Genomic DNA, 17,646 nt, shown 5'->3' with positions numbered 1-17,646 from the left:
TGACTTCTCCAACAGTTGCGAAGAAGACAGGAAATGGCAAAACAAAAAAAAACGTTCTTCACGGGCAGTATAGGCACTGAGGAGCACTGTGCTAAGGAGCGACAGCACACATCAAAAATGGCTCTCAATGACTTTGTCGTGCAGAGCTCTTCACCAATGGTGCAGCTGTCTCACTGAAAAGGCAATGCGATATTTCTTCTGAGGTGCAAGGACAGCTAGACAGGCACAGAGAACAGAGGCGGACAGATATCTCTTCCACCACACACACACACACCACGAGAACAGAGCGAAAAAAAAAAAAAGGAAGCCAGTGAAGCAGAAGTAAAGGCCGGCGAAAGAAGCGGGCAGCAAGAGAAAGAAAGAGGTGAGCAGCAGCAGCAGCAGCGGTGCGAAACACAGCGCATATACCTCAACGCTAACGGGCACCGTTTTGCTTTTCTTCGCATTAGAAAGAGATGGTGAACCGTTTTTCAGAGCAGATGGGAGACGAAGCAAAAGAGGTAGAGAGACACCAAAAGACATGAAAAGAGCAGTGATCGTCATTGATGGACGGGGCCTGCGCACGTCAGCGGGACAAGCGCACGCAGAGCTCTTGTAGCGTACCAGCAAAGGCGCGGCTGCTCCTTGTCACGCGTTCGAGGCCCTTGGAGAGCTGCCCTCATTCAATGGCGCGCCCCTGAGTCGCCAGAGAGCATTCGTAGTACAAGGAGAGGCCCTTCTTGCTGCGCAGCACTGCGCTGCCCCTCCCCCCTCTCCCTCCCTCCCTCCCTCCATGAGGAAAAGTCAGTGGCTGTGCACTCGACAGAGGCACTTGAACGAGCTGGCGTTGGCCGTTTCTCTTTTGCCGTCAATGGGTAGTTTGCTTATCAAGCCAACAGTAAGCAAAGAGAGAAGATGCGCTTATTCGCTTTTTTAACACTCCCACAACAGAAAAGTGCACATCATTACCAGTTAGACGCGAGTCACGCATGAACAAACACACACACACGCACACACATGTACACACAGGCGCTGAGACAGAGAGACACCAGTGTAGACTTGCACCGTGATGAAACAACTTTCCGAACGCGGTGTCGAGGAACCGTTCGCTAAGCGGTCACCGTGACGCCCTTCCTTGGTTCTCTGTCCCATGCCTCCCAAGACTAGGGGGATCGGCAAAAATCCGTCCGACGTGCTCCATTCGCCCTGCAAGGACGCTGCCGGACGGCGATGCTTTCGCTACTTCCCACTTCTCTTCGATGCGCTATTGCTGACCTTCTTTGCTACGCCGTTTGTCCAGTGCGCTGTCAGGTCCATCTTGAACTCGGCAGACTGAACCCCAAAGAGCTTCAGGAGCTGCGCGGCCTCCGCGCTAAGCGTATCACCCGGCTCGCACACGGTGGTGTCTTGCAGCAGCACAATGACCCCACGATCCAGCTTGATGGGAAGACCAAGTTTGGCGAGGTGGTCAAACATGCTGTGCGGAAACTGCGGCAGCGGACCTCCCTTGAGCACGAGCGACTCCGTTGCCGTCTGCCCGGTGCGAGCGTAGACTGGGGCTCCAACAGTTGCAAAGTACTCCTTTACCTCCTTCTTGCTGAGGTTCGTAAAGAGCAGCCCACACAGTCCCGTGAGAAATGGCGACAGCTTGTGCAAGTTCGGCTTCTGCGCGCTCTCCTCATCTCGCCCGATGGCGATCATCATGATCTTGTTGTTGCCCAGGAAGATGCGGCTGTCTCCGGCGCGCTCCTCGCGAATCTGCTGCAGGATGTTGGTGCGGATGTTGTGGAGCTGAAAGGTGTACACATCACTGTAGTCCTCCAGGGCTTCGCGGATGCGCTCAATGAGCTTGTCCTTGTCCTCACGCGTCTTCGCCTGCGTCTTGGTGAGCGGAACAATCTTGGCGCGCTTCGATTTCGGCATCTTCTTATGTGCTTTCTTAAGAACGGAGGGGAGGGGGTGGAAAAAGCGTTGAGCTACTCCTGCTCGCGTCGCTAGTTGTCTCGATGCAGAAGTGGTGGTTCGTGTGCAAACAGTAGAGTCCCCTCCGTCTGTCTGTATGGATGTGCCGCTTCGCGATGAGCCACTAACTCGGATTTGGCAAGGAGCATCGAAGCGAGGGCGGAGCGGCAAAAAAGGAGAGGATTGGCCGGTGAGGTGAAGTAGGAATGGGCAAAAACGAAAGGAATCGCACCCGAGAGAGGGACAGATCGACGCCGGCACAAGTCCATGAGGAGGAGGCGGATACCCATGGGGCACTTGCACAGAGTGCCGGAGTGCATATCAGAGCGCAAGGCACTTGGGGGCCCTTTCGGTTGTGCGGCCATCCGCTCTTACCCCAAGCAAAAAGGCTTCCGTGTAGACCATGAAGAGAAACGCTCGCACACCTAGCTAACCTGCTTCGCATCATCGCCACGCCAAGCAGTGCGCGGGAAACGAGCTTAAACTTGTCCACGTGCCCCATTACACGGACGTATTTCTCCTTCCCCCAGTAGACAAGCGACCATGTTGGTTCTTTGTTGTCGCCCCACGATAAAAGTCTGTAACGTGTCAAGCAATGATGGCATAAAGAGCCACGTTGATAGAAACAGGAAAAAAAATTGCAGCGAAAAAGGGGCGCACCGGAGGTGGTAGTGGTTGCAGACGAGCATGAAGAAGGGGGGAGGGCAGAAGAAATATATCAGCATAGATATATCGGAGACAAAAAAAACAACGTAGAAGAGCAAGAACTGACAAGGAGCACCATGCCTTGTGTCGATAGCTGCATCGTTGTGAACTCGCGTGAAGCAAGTAGCAAAAGGAAACGCGCTACAATATACGGGGGAGTCTCAAAGAGTAGGGAGGGGGTTAGAGGAAAAAAAATGCGGGGTGCCCTTCGCATTCGTATTCCAGTCTCTGCAGTCCGCCTTTTCCCATTCGCGTCGGTGCAACGCTCGTCGTGTCCTCCCGTCATTCTCGAACCCCCTTCAATTTTTTCTTCTCCGTTCCATTACGCTCTCGTGCAACGCGGAGACAAGGCGGGGGGAAGAGGCGTGAGAATGCATACACGGGAACAGGAGTAGGAACGTGAAGTGAGCAGGGGGCATCACTCATACGCACTTCACGTCTTCGAACGACAAAGAAAAAAAGGGAAGTTCCCTCTTCAGCATGTCGAATACAGAGAAAAAAAAACATGAAGACAAGCCAAAGGAACATACGGACAAGAGAAGAAGAGGCGAAAGCAAATACAGAGAAGGGGGAGGGGCGAGCCCTGGTACCGATGGCCGTGACCACGCATTAGTTGTACCGGCCAAAGACACGAATTCCGAAGTTGTAGATGTAGTCCGTCGTCGAGAAATCAATGTCGCGCGGCCAGCTATGACCGCCGCCTTTCACGCGCACAAGCTCCACCTGACTTATGCCGTCCTGCAGACACAGGGGGCCGTCGCGCTGCACCGGCACCTCACAACTCTCCTTGGGAACGGCGCCAAAGGGAAGATGGCGCAGCCGACGGTGGTTCACAGCAACGTGCCTGTGCAGGCCTTCCTGCGACGGTTTTTCCTTCAGATGCAGGTGCGGACGCAGATGGAAATCCGTGCCGTCGTGTTGGTTCCAGATACTGTCCTTTGTATGGTAGACCTTCTTATCATCGTGCTTCTCGTGCGCCTTCGCGTGCTCGACCTTCGTGCGGTCCCGCTTCTGACAACGTTGATCGCGAGAACGCCACTCATGCCTGAGTCGGGTCACGTGCCTCTTGCTCTCCCGCCTGACGCTGAGATACTCAGCCTCCGTGCGTGAGATACAGCGTTCTCTGTCAACCAGGGCTGCATCCTCTACACCAGACGGTGCATCCCCGGTCTTATTCGCCACCGAATTCAAGCCCCAATAGGGATCATCCTCCAAACAGGTCTTCGACTCCTCGTGCTCCTCATCGGACGCCGGAAGTGACCCCGCACGCTTCCCCACGCTGCAATTGGCGTAGATGATGTTGACGTAGGTATCGGTAGAGATGGTGGTGTTCGTCTCGTCCGTACACCCGTTTCGCTCTCTCCATCCCTCGAGGTTCTTCACGATTGATGGAAATCCAAGGAGCTTGTTACCGTCCCACGGCACCAAGAGATCCGCGGTACCGTGCACCATCAGCACACTCGTGCGCACGGTCGACGAGGCTTTTTCGACGGCAGCCGTGCACGCTGTAAGCGCAGCATCATTTCCAGGGCGGATCTCAACAACACCGCTGACGGAGGCGACAGCGCGGAACATTTCGGGCGCATCGCACGCCAGCACCTCCGCAAGCATGGCACCGTTGCTGAATCCGGCGGCCATCACGCGGGTTTTATCAATGCAAACGCTCTGCGACAGTTCTGTCACGACCTGCTTTGCGAACGCCACGTCGTTGGGCTTTTCTTCAAGGAAGCCGCAGCACATGCCCGCGTTCCATCCTGTGCCAAGGTACCCCAAAGACCCACAGACACTCACAAGCACGAAGCCGTCGAGTTCTGCATAGGGCACAAAGCCGGTGGCGTCCATGAAGTGCTTGCAGTTATCATTTAGACCATGGAAGAGCAGCAGCAGGGCAACCGGCTTCGGGGCCGTGCCGCCCACCGGCGTGGGGTAGCTCTTCGGCACGTAGACCACCGCCTCGCGCTCTGCATTCTCAATGGTCTTGAACGTAACTACTGTCTGTTTTCCCCTGGGCAGCCCAGGCACATCCCGTGCGCAGCCGTCGGCTTCTTTAGATATGAGGCTTGACAGGTAGATCTTCTCACCGTTGTCGTTCAACTCGCGGATTAGCTCGTGGATGTCAAAGTTGTCGCTGAGCGGGGTGACCACGGAAATCGGGTCCTCCCCTGCCGCGCGCATCGCGTGAAAGTTCTTCCAGAGATAGAGCGGTGCGATGAGAAGCAGGACGCCGGCCACCGTGACGCATCTCAGCCATTTTGCGCGCAACCGAGTGTCTTTCCGAGGCGGTGCGTCGAGCATGTCCTTGTTTAATGGTGTTTTCTCAGAGGACGCCACGGAGGCATCGTCGAAGACGACCTCCCCTTCCGGCATGGGGTAAAAGCAGAACGGGGGAGCTGACAGTAGAAAAGTCGAAAGGGTAAAAGAAAAAAACGGTAACGCCACTGTGAGCTGAGAGAAAGGTGAACGTCACGCACGCGCTCCAGATGTCTAGTGAATAGGTCTGGCCCATGCGGATGTGTGGCACAGGCCCCCCCCCCCCCAAAAAAAAAAGAAGGGAGAGATGGACGTGATTGCGTGAGAAGCGTGCCGCACCATCGGCAGCGGACATGAAGACACAGGCAGAAGAGAGAGCGCGCTAGAGAGAGACGTGAACGCCAGTGTACGCTGATGCCGCTTGCAGCTGCAGGGAAGTACACGGCCGATAGAGGAGGCGAAGAAGGCGAGGCGAAGCGTTGCGGAGCCGCCTTTGCGGTCGAAACATCACTTCTGCGCCCTGCACCCTGATTTACTGCATCTACGTGGTGGACAGCGGGCGAGCACACCACTGCGGCCAGTTGTTTCGGCGTCTACTCACGTGCTTTTCGGCCTTCGAGCAGTAGAAAGCCATGAAGACTCATACACCCTGCATGCACAAACAGCATGAAGCGAACCCGAGAAGCAGCCCCGCATGTGCACAGAGACTTGGACCACGGAAGAAGAATGAAGCAGAAACACGAGCGTCGCGCACAGAGGTCGAGGCTTTGTTCGCGGTAGGGCGACAACAAAGAAGATCGCAGCGCCATCGACGGCGGCCCCGTAGAGTCGCCTAGAGGAGATGGCAGAAGACGAGAGCACATCACAGGAGGAGTGAGAGCGGTAGACCTACAATTGTGTAGAGGGCGCGGTGCGACACATACAGCATGCCCAGCACGGGTACGAGGACATCCTTCTCTTTTTTTTTTCAGCGGCTCCCTTCCGTTTCGCTTCTTTTCTTTGCCGTCTTTTTCTGACCCTCTCGCCAAACGCGTGTCCGTTGTTTGGGTCGTTATGTAGCCGTGCTGCACTTCAGGGTAGGGGAACGGCGACTACTCGTACTATCGCCACCATCATAGTGGCCCGTAATCGAAAACAGGGACAGAGAGTGAGCAGCGTCGCCGACATAGTCGTCTACGCGGCTTCTTTCTGGGCCACCAGCGCATCGCCTGATGAGGGATAGACCAGCAACGTCAAGCTATGAGTGCAGCGTGTGGCAACGCATGGCCGAGCAGCGGCCAAGAGGAGGGGGGGTGGCTAGTGGGGGAAAGGGGAGGAGGGGCGCGGGAACGAACACAGAGAGATGGGACGACAGAGGCCGAGGAGCAGCGGAAGAACACAGACATCGTTTTGCGTGTTTATTGATGTCCTTTAAAGTGCAGCAAAGCCACAGACACAGAACGCAGTACTCGAAAATGCTTAGCTTATCGTGCAAGGTGCAGGCGAGCGGGGCGGGTGGGGAATGCTGTGTAGGGTTCGTGGATCGAAGGCAGAAAAGAGAACGCGGAGCTGCCGATGGGGTATGAAAAAAACGATTGATGTAAGGAACAAGGGGCCCACTTTCTCCTTCGTCGTGGCTCTACTACACCGGTTGTGACGAAGAGGCCCACGCAGATGCGAGCTAGACGTTTCGAGCGATGTGTGTGCGTTCCTTGTCGCATTCTTCTCGCTGCTGTGAGGGGAGCGCTTCGGCAGCAGTGGCAGGAGGGGTGGCGACCGATTCGCGTTCGAAGAAAAGGAGGATAAAACACCAAGCAAAAGAGGACGAGAGCACATTGCGCGAGGATGTGCGCCGGACTTTGTCCCTCTGGGTGTGGCGCAGACCCGTTCGCGTTCCTGTCAACTCACCAAAGAAACACCGGTGTCAAGCATGCGCACTGGTGTGCATGGTCTCTGACAGCGCCTCGATTCTGAAGATGGTGTGGGGCACAGGAAGTCGAAACGCAAGCGATAACGTGCGGAGAAAAAAAAATCACGCAATGCGCAGCTACGAAAATGGTGGTCACGCGGACAGTGATGAAGAGGGAGACAGGGCGAGGCGCCTGGTCGGACGCGTCAGAATAGCACAGTGGCAAGACGGCTGTGTGACGGTAAGAAAGAATAGAGAGAGCAGGCACGCAAACAAGAGGTCAGGCCTGCAAGAGTAACACGCGTGCCGCGAAGAAACGAATGGGTAGAAAGGGAAAAGAGCGAGAGAGGAGAATGAAAGCAGAGAACGCTGTCAAAAGCGTGTTGAAAACTGCACGGGCACCATGCTGTCGTTTGGGTACCCCGAGACATCCAGTCCACGGTGAACCATGAACCATCCATCAGGGATGCCTAAGGGAGAGAACGGTAGAGAAGTCGATTAGCAGCAGAGACGACCGTTAGAGAGAGGGATGGTCGCCGTGCACACATGCTCTTAGGGCCACTTCTGCTCAAAGCACGAGAGCAACGCCCCCTCGCATGTCCCGCTTGGGACGAGCACGAAGCATCGCCGTGCGCCTCTCTGTGGCTGCTGGCACCGGCAAAGGCTCTACAGCACGAATAGTTGGCTTCAGTGCAGGCGTGAAGAACGGGGTATCGCCACGATTTCCATGAGAAAAGCCCCAGTCACACAATCAGTGCATGCGAGAAAAAAAAATTCGTTCAGGGGGATTTGGTGGGGCGTTTCCATTTGTGTGTGCGGTCATGCAAGCAGCTACGTCCCTCGGAGCTCCAGCGCGTGGGTCTTGAGATATTCCGTGAGCATCTTGAGCGCCTTGGCGCGGTGAGACAGCGTGTTCTTCTCCTCCGCGGACATCTCCGCAAAGGTCTTTGCGTACGCCGGTGTCTGTGCCTCAGGCGCAAAGATCGAGTCCCAGCCAAAGCCCACACCGCCTCGAGGGACGGGAGGCAGCGCACCGCGGCACACGCCGCGGAACTGTTCCACCAACGGTTGGCCGGTAGCCTCGTCAACGCCGTGACAGAGGGAGAGGATACACACGGCGTTGGCACCACGGTGGGCGGGCGCCGCTGCCCCCGAGTCCTCCTCCAAGGGTGCTGCGAAGCCCTTGACCATCTTCAAAAGACCTTCCACCCCCAACCGATCAAGGAACCATTTGATGTAGGGGCCGGGCAACCCGCAGAGAGCGTCGAATTCGAGCGAGGTGTCGTCCACAAGCACTGGTGTGCCGCCGTGGCGCAGCGGTTTACCGACCGGCATCTTGTTTACAACTCGGTATGCCTCCACCGCCTTATCCCAGCTAATCTTCTCCGCCGACGAGTTCTGCGTCTCCGGCAGGTCAAACTTCACCGCCTCTGCGACGATCTTCGCGTGAGCAAGGTAGGACTGCACCTCAGCCAACTTCCCATTGTTGCCCGAGACAAGGTACACTTTTCCATAGGTAGACATGACCTCTACGGGTAAGTGAGCAAGTGCCTGTACGTGTGTGATGCTTTTCGTCTCTCAACGTGTGGTGGTAACGTAGCAGGTGAGAGCACAAGAAGGATGGGAAAAGGAAGTGAAAACGAGTACTCTCGGCCTTCCTTTTCTGTGTGTTCATTGAGTTCGTTTTCAGAGATATCGCTGTCTAGGAGACGCGGCACTAGTGCAGTTCCCATGTTAATTCAAACGGGTTCTTCCTGCATCCTCATTGTCTATGAACTTCATCTGCGCATGCAGAGTGGCGTCTATACACACACACACCTACAGAAAACAAAAGATAGCGAGCGAATTGAGTCTATGCCTGTACAGTACAGCTCTGCATTATTAGTTCGGGCGTGGCTTCCAGCTCATGGCTTTTTATTTCTTTTTCTACAGCAGAGCATACCAAGAAGAACAAAATCGGCTTAGTCGAAGAGGGAACGACAGGCCATTCTCGAAGCAGTCGCTATGCGTGACAGAAGAGCCACAAAGGCGCAGGCAGACGCATTCAAACCTTCTCCGCTGGAGGGGGGGGGAGCGGAGGCGGAGGCGCGATATCCTTGAAGCCCCTCTGTGATGCTCCCGGCTATCGAGTTCGTGGTTGTTATTTTCGTTACTACTTTCCACTCCGCGCCCTTCAATCTTATTGTACATGGGCAGCGCAGTAGAAACTGCAGTGCCTCGTGCGTGTTTTCTGAGGATGCGCGCCACTGCTTCGCAAAGCAGGCCCAGGGCGAGGCCCTGCCACGAGAAACAAGTGCTCCCTGCAGCGCATTACGGCCAGATGTAAGACAACCTGCTTGTGGTTGCTGATGTCTCTCTTGCAGATGCCACTCGTCAAACGACTCAACCGTGCAGAGTCTCCCACGCACAATAGCAAGGGCATTTATTCCAGAGCGAACTTGTGTGACCAGCAAGCTTGAGGTCCCTTCATCAGCAACCCCTCCGCCGGTTACCGCTAAGCAGTGTTGCGAGAAACGGCGCTGCTGAATGGTAAGTTCGGCTTGGTGTAACACTGTGTGGCGTGCCTTGTGTTTTTTTTGTTCGTTTTTATCTGGAAGCAGCGCGTCTCTGCTTGTTTCATTCTCGAAACATCAGTGGCTGCCTGATAAATCAGAGGCTCCATCAGTTTGCCCGCCCCCTCCTATTTCCGCCCAACCCTCCACCCCCCCCTCACACACACCACCACGACCGCCACGATCACGACCACCATTGCTTCGATGAGCCCTCTCCGCTCGCTTGCCACACCGCTCTGCGGCCAGCTTACTCCGTAGCGACAGAAACGCTTGGCACGTTCACGCCCGCCTCAGATGCGGAAAGCCCACAAGAAATCCCTGCTTTCCTCGTCAGGCTGGAGAGAACCGGCACGAGAGCCGCCATGGAAACCTATTTTCAGGCTGGTAAAGCATGATACGCGAGTTCGTGAAGAGCGTGGATGCGAGGACACCGAGGCTCATCAATCACACGAGAGGAAAGTGAAAACGCTACGAAAAGAAAAGGAGAAGGGGTCAAACCGTGGCGTTTTGGGTGGCGTGCCACTCACCCACTAAGAAACAAAAGTGATGTGCTGCGGCTCCCTCCTCTCTCGCCGCGACGTCCGAATTTCGAAATGCGCTTCCGGGATTAGGGAGTCTTCACTGCGCTACTGCGGCACGCACCATTGGGCGTGAAAACTGCTGCCTCTCCCCCTTCAGACGTGCGTGCGCGCAGTTGTGTGTTGTGACGTCGAGGCCACGAGCACCGAAACAAGTACTAAAGCGGCGCGCGCTGAAACAGAATGCCACCATGAGAGACAGCATCAAACACACCGAGGATGAAGCGGAAGGGGCGGACAAGCAAAGAGGTTCCGACTAAAACCGTGATGTAGGGCAAACCAAAACATACGAAGGATAGACGGAGGGCGACGAGGGGGGTGGGAGGAGAACGAAGTAACCAAGGCTGAGCACAAGTTCTATCCGTGTCGCACTTGTACGCAAAATCAGCGCATTTCAGCGCTCGAGTGCGACTCTGTGAGAGAAAGGAAGGAGGGCTGCCCAGGATAGTTGTGTGCCGGATGATCGAGCCGTGAAAAAGAGCTCACGCAAGTTTAGCGTCTCCGCTCTCGCTCGCCACCCCCCCCACCCCACCCCCCCCACCACACACACAAGAGCACCGCCGAGAGGGAATACGCAAGGACGTCCCATTCGCAGTGCTGGGCTCGAACAGAATTGCGTGTATAGTCGGCTTTCCTTCTTTTTCTCCGTGTGCATACTTATGGTGCATTCTTCACCGCTTCATCACATCTGGCCACGCGTTCTGCCCTTTGCGGCATTTCGTCGTTTTTCTTTTCACGCACGAAAACGTTTACGAGAACGACACAAAGAAACAACGTGCGCGCAACGCACTGAAGACGCGCGAAACCCCCTCCCCCAACAAGGACAACCCAAACAATGGCCAGAGAAAGCCCTGCAAAAGCGGTACCACGCAAGTGGGCGCGATGCGGTCCGTGCAAAGCACAGCCATAACCTTCATGTGGGTGGTTTTGTTTGTGCGTGCCTACTGCCGAGACTCGATCCGACGCCACGCCGTCCACGACCTCAACGCCGACATCAGTAGCGATGCGTCGCTCTGGCTTCCCCACGTCGTAGGTGCTGGACCCTGCCACCACGACATGTGACTCGGAATTCGGCAGAAGGTACATAATAGGTGGGGGGCGGGGGGCGGGGAGGGTACTGGCCCGGGTTCCTCCCCAGAAAAAATGAGGCGCTGAACCGTGTAAAAACACGCATTGAGGTATGCGCCGCTGCCATGAGGAAAAGGGAGAACAAAGAGGCACACAGAAGGTCCGCTGCCGGGTCGCCGGCAGTGCGGATCGATCGCAGATTTGTTCTTCGTTTCCTCGAGGTTGCTCTCGCAGACAGCACTCGTCACATCCCATGAGGCTACTGTCCCGACACCGGAACTCTGCATTAATCTGCCTTACACGCCCTGCGAGCTTTTGTTTTGACCACAGTGCTCACTCTCGGATCCGTCAGAGCCGCTGCTAGAACGCTCGTTACCTTCTGCAACGGTCTCGGCCGAGCCCCACGAAATGCTAGCCAGCTCAGGGAAGCGCTCCGTTAGGGCGCTGACGCACTCTTGATTAAAGAACGACTGCGACGCGTAGGCTTCGAGAAGAGTCTTCGCGTCTTCGAGGCTGAAGCTGCGGGTGACCATGACGGCTTGGGCCGCGGTCGCCTTCCACACTGGCGGGCAGCGTATGTCGAGCTGCGCGTAGCTGGACACGATGGAGGCCAGGTCTGCCGGCGAGAGCAGGTGGACGAGCGTCTGAATGCGCGGCGCGAACTCCGTGAAGAGACGATCGTAGCGCATCTGAACTGTCGCGTACGCCTTGAGTAGTGCCACCACCTCTGGGGTGCGGAAGTCGGCGCGCAACTGAATCGCGCGATCGGCGAGGCGAGCGAACAGTTTGTAGTGCCACAGATTCACCGCAGCGTAAGCGCTCACGACGTTCACCACATCGCGCGGGGTCCCGTAGGTCGCGACGTGGCGAACCCGGGGAATGACCTCGATGAAGAGTCTGTCGTTGCGCACACCTGCCTTTGCAAAGGAGGCGAGGACGCTGGCAATGGTGACGGATGCCATTTCGTGGCGCATGGCTACAGTGCGATCCGCGACGAGGGTGAACAGCTCCGTGTCGTCGCCGCGGCCAGCGAGCGCGTATGCCTCCACCACATGCGCCATCACCCGTGGAGGTGACTTTGGCAACATGCCCAGGGTCCGAACGTTGAGACTTCCGAACGCGGCCGAGTTTCCTTTACCGAGCCGACTCAGCGACAGCAGCACCTCCGCAACTTCGTCCACCTTCAGATGATCTGAGTGGGCCACGATGCGCTCAATCAGCACCTCCGCTACCGCATCGTCTAAAGGCGTCTCTGACGGGTGACCGCGCAGGCGCGCGAGAATAGACAACTGCACAACCATGTCGTGCAGACTGGCGCAACCAGCGGCCGAGACACGGGATTGGCCTGCCGCTGGCTTGTGCATCTTCGATAGCTCTTCATAAAAGCGAGCAGTGAAGGAAGGAAGGGTGACGTCCATGCGGAGTAGCGCCAGCTGCGCAGTAACGAGGTGCGACAGGGTCACCTCCGACTTGTCCATTCGCAGAAGTCGCTCCGCCAACGCACGCAGCACTGGATAGCACCAGATGAGCATCTTCGCATACGCCGCAATCAGCTGCGTGATCTGCTCCGCGGTGCCCTGGTCGGCGTCGGCAGCGCGCGTGATGATATGAACGGCGTCAATAAAAGGCGACACCTGCCGCGTCTCCATGAGTGCAAGGGAGCGGAGCAGCCGTGCAAGCTGTGAAATCGTCACTCCCGGAGAGGTGATGGCACCGGGCCTTGTGCTGTTCGCGGCGGCAGGTTCCGTCTGCATCGCCTGCTCCTCCCCCGCAGCGAAGGAGTTTGCCTGACTTTCGGACGCAGTAGTCGGTGGCGCGGCTGACAAGTATGTCTTTTCGCGAGACGCATCCGCGACTGTGGCTCGCAGCAGCTCTGACACTCGAGAAGCAACCGCCTCACAGAAGTCATCACTCCGCACCTGCGCCAAACCGTAGCACTCCACGAGCCCCACCAGCTGCGGCGCGGACGCCTTGGCAGCGTACACGCCGAGCAGCTTGCCCGAGTCCCGCAGTACCGTCATGCTCTCCACACCACCTGCGCGCCCGCCGTGCATTGCGATTTCGGTGAAGAAGTACAGCACCTCTGCAACGCTCCACCTCGACAGGGACGCTCTCACCGCCTGCGCCACGCCCTTCTTCTCCTCTTGCAACAGAGTCGGAACGAAAAAGGCTAGCAGCTCAATCGGCTGAAGGCGCTCGCCCTCCTGGGCGCGTGACTGCAGCTGCCGATACCACTTCCTCGCCAGCTCCAGCGCCCGCGCGCGGTGCGCGGGATCTCTGCTGTTCCCCAACAAAGTAACCGCCTGGCGAACCATCTGCGGCGTCCATGTGATGCTGTCAGCCAGTAGCTGTGCCGATATGCCGTCAACAACACCCTGGAGTGTCGCCTCGGGAATCAAGGATGCAAGATCCGGCAGTACTGCGGATGTGTCGTCACCGACCGCCTGCGCAAGAGCCTCATCGCGTGCCTGGTGGGCATGTGTCATCCAGGACACTACTAGCTCACTGCACATGAACGCAGCCAACTGCACTGCGTCAATGCTCTGCGATTCTGCGCTGCAGCGCGCAGCGACAACGCCCCACAGAGCCGCCTGGAGAGCCTGTAGCGAAGTCCCAAATGCACATGCGGCGTCGGCACCGTCGCCGCTGTCTGCAAGGGAGGGTAAGTCGTGAGAGGGGCTGCGAGTTTTGGCGTGCGCCAAGCAATGGGACCAGGCCACTGAGATATCGCTCATCGTCAGCGGCTCTGGCAAGATAAAGCCCCTTTCGGACGGTTCAGGAGAGCAGCGGCGTAGGCGCTCCGTGATCGCCTCTAGCCGAAGAAGAAGTGCTGCGAAAAGTTGTCCCCGCGCGTTGTTGACTGCTGTCTCCGCGCTGCCCGAGCCGTTGCGCTGCTTCCTCCACTGAGTGAGGTCGGTCATGACGTTGATAAGTTCAGCGAGTGACACCTCGGCGCACTTCTCTGGGGTGGCGAGTATGCGGCACGCAGCCTCCTCCAGGGATCGCCATTCGGTGGCAGCCACTGTGCTGTAGAGGCCTTGATTCGCTCGCCTAAAGGCCCACAAGGCGCGCAAGAGTTGCGTCAGGCACCCAGATGATACTGACAGGAACTCGTCGCTCAGGCATCCGTCGCGCAGCCCTTCAGCGGCGATTACGTTATTTTCTCTTGCCTGCTCCAGTTGCGCGATCGACTGGAGTGCAAGGTTGCTGTTTCGGCCGTACGTCAGAGTTGGCAACATTGCCGTCAGAATCGGCACAACGCGCGCGGTGGAAAAAGAGCAAAGAGTGCTCCGGGGCGTGCGCTGGACCAACGCGACGGCAAGCTCACGCGCCACGGAGCGGTCAAAGTGCAGCAGCAGCTCAATCGCGGTTGTCATCTGTGGCGGGGTCAAGTGGAAGCCGTGCAAACCCATCCACGTGGTTGCGTCTTGGACAAGGGGCATGGCCTCGTCAGCGTCCGCCATCCGCAGCGTCTGCAGCAGTAGTAGTACAGTGGCACCGTCGATGCCCTTCACTGAAGGCAATAAAATCTTCCCCAGCTCGTGCACGGCACAGGCGCGCATGAAAGAATGGCGTCCGTGCCGCAGAAGGCTCTGGAGGCGCTGCAGGTACGCTGCCACGGAAGCGGCAGAGGTCAAGCCCGGTGGAGCCGACAAGTTCACGTGGAGAGCGGACCATCTCGCGTCGGCCTCACCTTGCGGGATGGCGCCGCCGTTGGGTTCGGCACTAGACGTTGCAGGAGGAGCCGCGTTGCCGCAGGTGCGCACAAAACGGCTGCTTTTCGTCTTCGACGAGACGGGGCTGCTGTCAGCTTTCACCTTCGCGGCAGAAGCCGGCGAGACGCCGGCAAGATTGTCCGTCCCTGCCGGTCCCGTGGCGTAGCAGCGAGCAGTGCCAGCGGGTAAGATAAACGCTGCCGCGCGGGGCTGCTTTCGTGCGGCCGAGCTGACGTGCGTGAGCTGTGCTGTGGCGTCGCCGGGATAGCTACGTACGCACCGACGGGCAGCGTTAAGCCACATATCGACGACGATGCCCGCACTGCGCTCAACGCAGCAGTCCCTTTGGTGATGTGAATGTATGCGTGTGCGCGTTTCTACAATGTCGTGGAAGGGAGGAAGAAGGAGATCGTCCGTGGAAGCCAGATCGATACAGCTGCCCCACCACCAGAAACAGCAAAAGAAGGACTGGGAAAAAAACGTCGAGGATAGCATTCGCGAAGAGCACTACGGCGAAACACAACGCTTCCTGCTCGCGGTCGCTACTGGGAGAGTGCGGCCCCCTTTTCCGGTTCATTAGGTCGCGGAGGAATGCTGTATTCGAGGAGTGCGAAAGGCATAAACATACCCCCTCCGTCTACGAGATAGCTTCGACCATGACGGTTACTCCGAGATACCCTCTGCAAGTGGTGTCTTCGCATTTTCTTTTTTTTTTGGGTGGGGGGAGGGGGAGCGGAGGCAGCTGTGATATCTTCATCTGCTTCCTCTGCGCTTCTCTCCGAAACGTGTGTGCGGATGAGCGAGACTCGCCTTCAGCTTTTCTTCGAATGGAGCCGCTAAGAGCCCCTGCGAATCCAAGAGATGGGGGGGAGGCGCCACTCCCAAGCCCATCCCCTCCAGTGTCGACGGAGGTGTCTGCATGGAAGCAAGGAAAACACATGCTCGAGAGCGTCTGCCCGTTGCAGCACTACGGGTCTTGTCGTTCTCCGTCTGTGTCTGTGTTCTTCAGCTGCTTCTCTCACCGTGAGGCCCAGTTCACGGCGAGAAGAACAGCCATGCACACCCAGAGGACCGCCACGAGCTGCCGCGTCGGATTCCAAAAGGCGCTCAGGGGCTTCTCTACCTCGCTCATCGCCTTTTTGACGTTCGTGTGCGCCGCTTCCGTGTTCTTGACGATCAGCGAAAACTGCTCCGTTTGCTGCACCACCTGCTCGCTCATCAGGGACGTCAGCTGCGATAGTTCTCTGACCAGAGCCTCGACTGCCTTGGCATCCTGTGCGGATGCCTGACGCTGGGCCTCAAGAAGCGCGCGATTCTGCTCTCGCAGATACGCTTCCTCTTCGTTCGTGAGCTGGTACGGCTGAAGAGTCGGAAGCCGGGGCGCACCACCGCCTGCAGTCGTCACGAGTGCCTCAACAGCTGGGATCGAGAGGTTGCCGCAGCCGCCGCGGCGCGCTCCAGCGCCGAGCATAAGGATCTCCGCGACAGAAGCAGTACCGGCGTTCAGTAGCTGCCGCGCTGCAGCGTGACCGCCCGTGAGTGCTACATGCAGTGCCGAATCGGCGTGGCTGCCAGCTGCTTTGACGGTTTCGGCGGCCCGCTGCACCATGCCATCGACTACACGAAACGTCGTGCCAAAGCCCGGCATCGGGCCGGGTGACTTTGACGATGTGTGATGACGCCGCTGCTGCCCGCCACCGCCATCAGAGAGCACGTTGACTTCCGCCAACTCAAGTGCCTTGGCGCCTTGCTGGCCCCGCAAACCTGCCTCTTTGTGCGTCGCCTCCATGCGGCGGGCGAGCTCGGCAGCCACCTCGTCCGAGCATGCGACCACACCGCAGTGACCGTAGAGAAACAGCTCCGTCTTGTACAGGGCCAACTCCTCCTTCGCAAGGGCGACGTGTAGGCGCTTTGAGGCGATCCGCCGCTGCAGAGTCGAGACTGCCTGTCGAAGATGCGCGACAACGCCACTTCGGGTCTTTCCATCTTGCCCATCCGGTTTGTCCACTGCGAGACCCTCCAAGGCGTCATCCCTGCCTGTGGCGGTTGAAGGTGCGCCCGTCAAGCGACCGCGCCAGCGTCGTGCCTCCGTGAGTGCAGTGACCTTGGTGAGGGTCTCCGTGAACGCCTTCAGCGAGCTGCTTACGGAAAGCAGCTCCGCATCCGAGAGCAGAAGGCTGTTCTGCAGGTGCGCCAAGGAACTTGGTGTCACTGCGTCGAGAGCGGCCATGACAGCGGAAATGTGCGCTGTGGCGCGACCGATGGCCACGTCAGCGGCACGGTCAAGCGCTTGGGAGGTGATCAGCAAAGAGTCGGTTGCCTGAGTCTCTGCCGCTGTTCGCGTTTGACGAGCAGGGAGGGTGATGCGCGCTGGCGGCATGGTCGATGAGCGCCGCGCCTGCTCTACGAGCGACCATAATTGATACGAAATATCCATCTTGAAAAAAAGGGGGGAAGGGGGGGGGGGGCAGTGTTGGAGCCTTGGCGTGCGACTGGTGTCCTGGGCAGGGCAAGTGAGGCACGCACAATCCAAAAAAAAAAGAAAAACGGTCGGCACAGGTGTGCGCTGATGGAAGACGCCGTTGGGTCTCTCCTTCAAGCGTGCCGCCGGCTTGTACAGAAATAAGAACCAGCAACCATACGCGGCGGAAGTGTACATCAAGGAAACGGCCTCGTTGAGGGGAGGGGAAGGAGGGGCAGTTAGAGGACGAGACGGTGACGACGGCGAACGTAGGAGGAGTACATCACAAAAACAACGAGCACAATGAGCTATGTCCTCCGCTGCTGATTCGCTTCACTCCGACGTCATCCGCAAGCCTGTGAGGCAACGCGCTAGATGCGACTGGCGAGGCTGCGTGTCTTGTGCCTCAACGATAGGCGCTCGGTTCCGTGAAAAGGTTCATGAAACTCAGCAATTCTCAGCTTCGCTCACTTTTTTTCTTTGCCAG

At 57.7% G+C, this 17,646-nt stretch overlaps 5 protein-coding genes across 5 annotated transcripts; all 5 read right to left on the bottom strand.

Moving 5' to 3' along the window:
* Window positions 1-1,218: 1,218 nt before the first annotated feature.
* On the bottom strand, window positions 1,219-1,902 carry LDBPK_364880 (60S acidic ribosomal protein, putative; the record flags this gene model as incomplete). Its single annotated transcript, XM_003865554.1, has 1 exon — window positions 1,219-1,902. The coding sequence occupies one exon, from the start codon at window positions 1,900-1,902 to the stop codon at window positions 1,219-1,221; it is 684 nt and encodes a 227-aa protein (XP_003865602.1).
* Window positions 1,903-3,255: 1,353 nt separating this feature from the next.
* On the bottom strand, window positions 3,256-5,013 carry LDBPK_364870 (hypothetical protein, conserved; the record flags this gene model as incomplete). Its single annotated transcript, XM_003865553.1, has 1 exon — window positions 3,256-5,013. One exon carries the CDS (start codon window positions 5,011-5,013, stop codon window positions 3,256-3,258), a length of 1,758 nt encoding a protein of 585 aa, XP_003865601.1.
* A 2,602-nt stretch (window positions 5,014-7,615) lies between these two features.
* LDBPK_364860 (hypothetical protein, conserved) lies at window positions 7,616-8,308 on the bottom strand (the record flags this gene model as incomplete). The annotated part of the gene is made up of 1 exon (XM_003865552.1): window positions 7,616-8,308. One exon carries the CDS (start codon window positions 8,306-8,308, stop codon window positions 7,616-7,618), a length of 693 nt encoding a protein of 230 aa, XP_003865600.1.
* Window positions 8,309-11,278: 2,970 nt separating this feature from the next.
* On the bottom strand, window positions 11,279-15,001 carry LDBPK_364850 (hypothetical protein, conserved; the record flags this gene model as incomplete). The annotated part of the gene is made up of 1 exon (XM_003865551.1): window positions 11,279-15,001. One exon carries the CDS (start codon window positions 14,999-15,001, stop codon window positions 11,279-11,281), a length of 3,723 nt encoding a protein of 1,240 aa, XP_003865599.1.
* A 715-nt stretch (window positions 15,002-15,716) lies between these two features.
* LDBPK_364840 (hypothetical protein, conserved) lies at window positions 15,717-17,135 on the bottom strand (the record flags this gene model as incomplete). The annotated part of the gene is made up of 1 exon (XM_003865550.1): window positions 15,717-17,135. The coding sequence occupies one exon, from the start codon at window positions 17,133-17,135 to the stop codon at window positions 15,717-15,719; it is 1,419 nt and encodes a 472-aa protein (XP_003865598.1).
* Between the last annotated feature and the right edge of the window lie 511 nt (window positions 17,136-17,646).

The sequence above is a fragment of the Leishmania donovani genome, chromosome 36 (genome assembly GCF_000227135.1).
Source record: "Leishmania donovani BPK282A1 complete genome, chromosome 36".
Taxonomy (NCBI): Eukaryota; Euglenozoa; class Kinetoplastea; order Trypanosomatida; family Trypanosomatidae; genus Leishmania; species Leishmania donovani.
The sequence above is the reverse complement of the archived record's forward strand: the minus strand, read 5'-3'. Positions and strand labels throughout refer to the sequence as shown.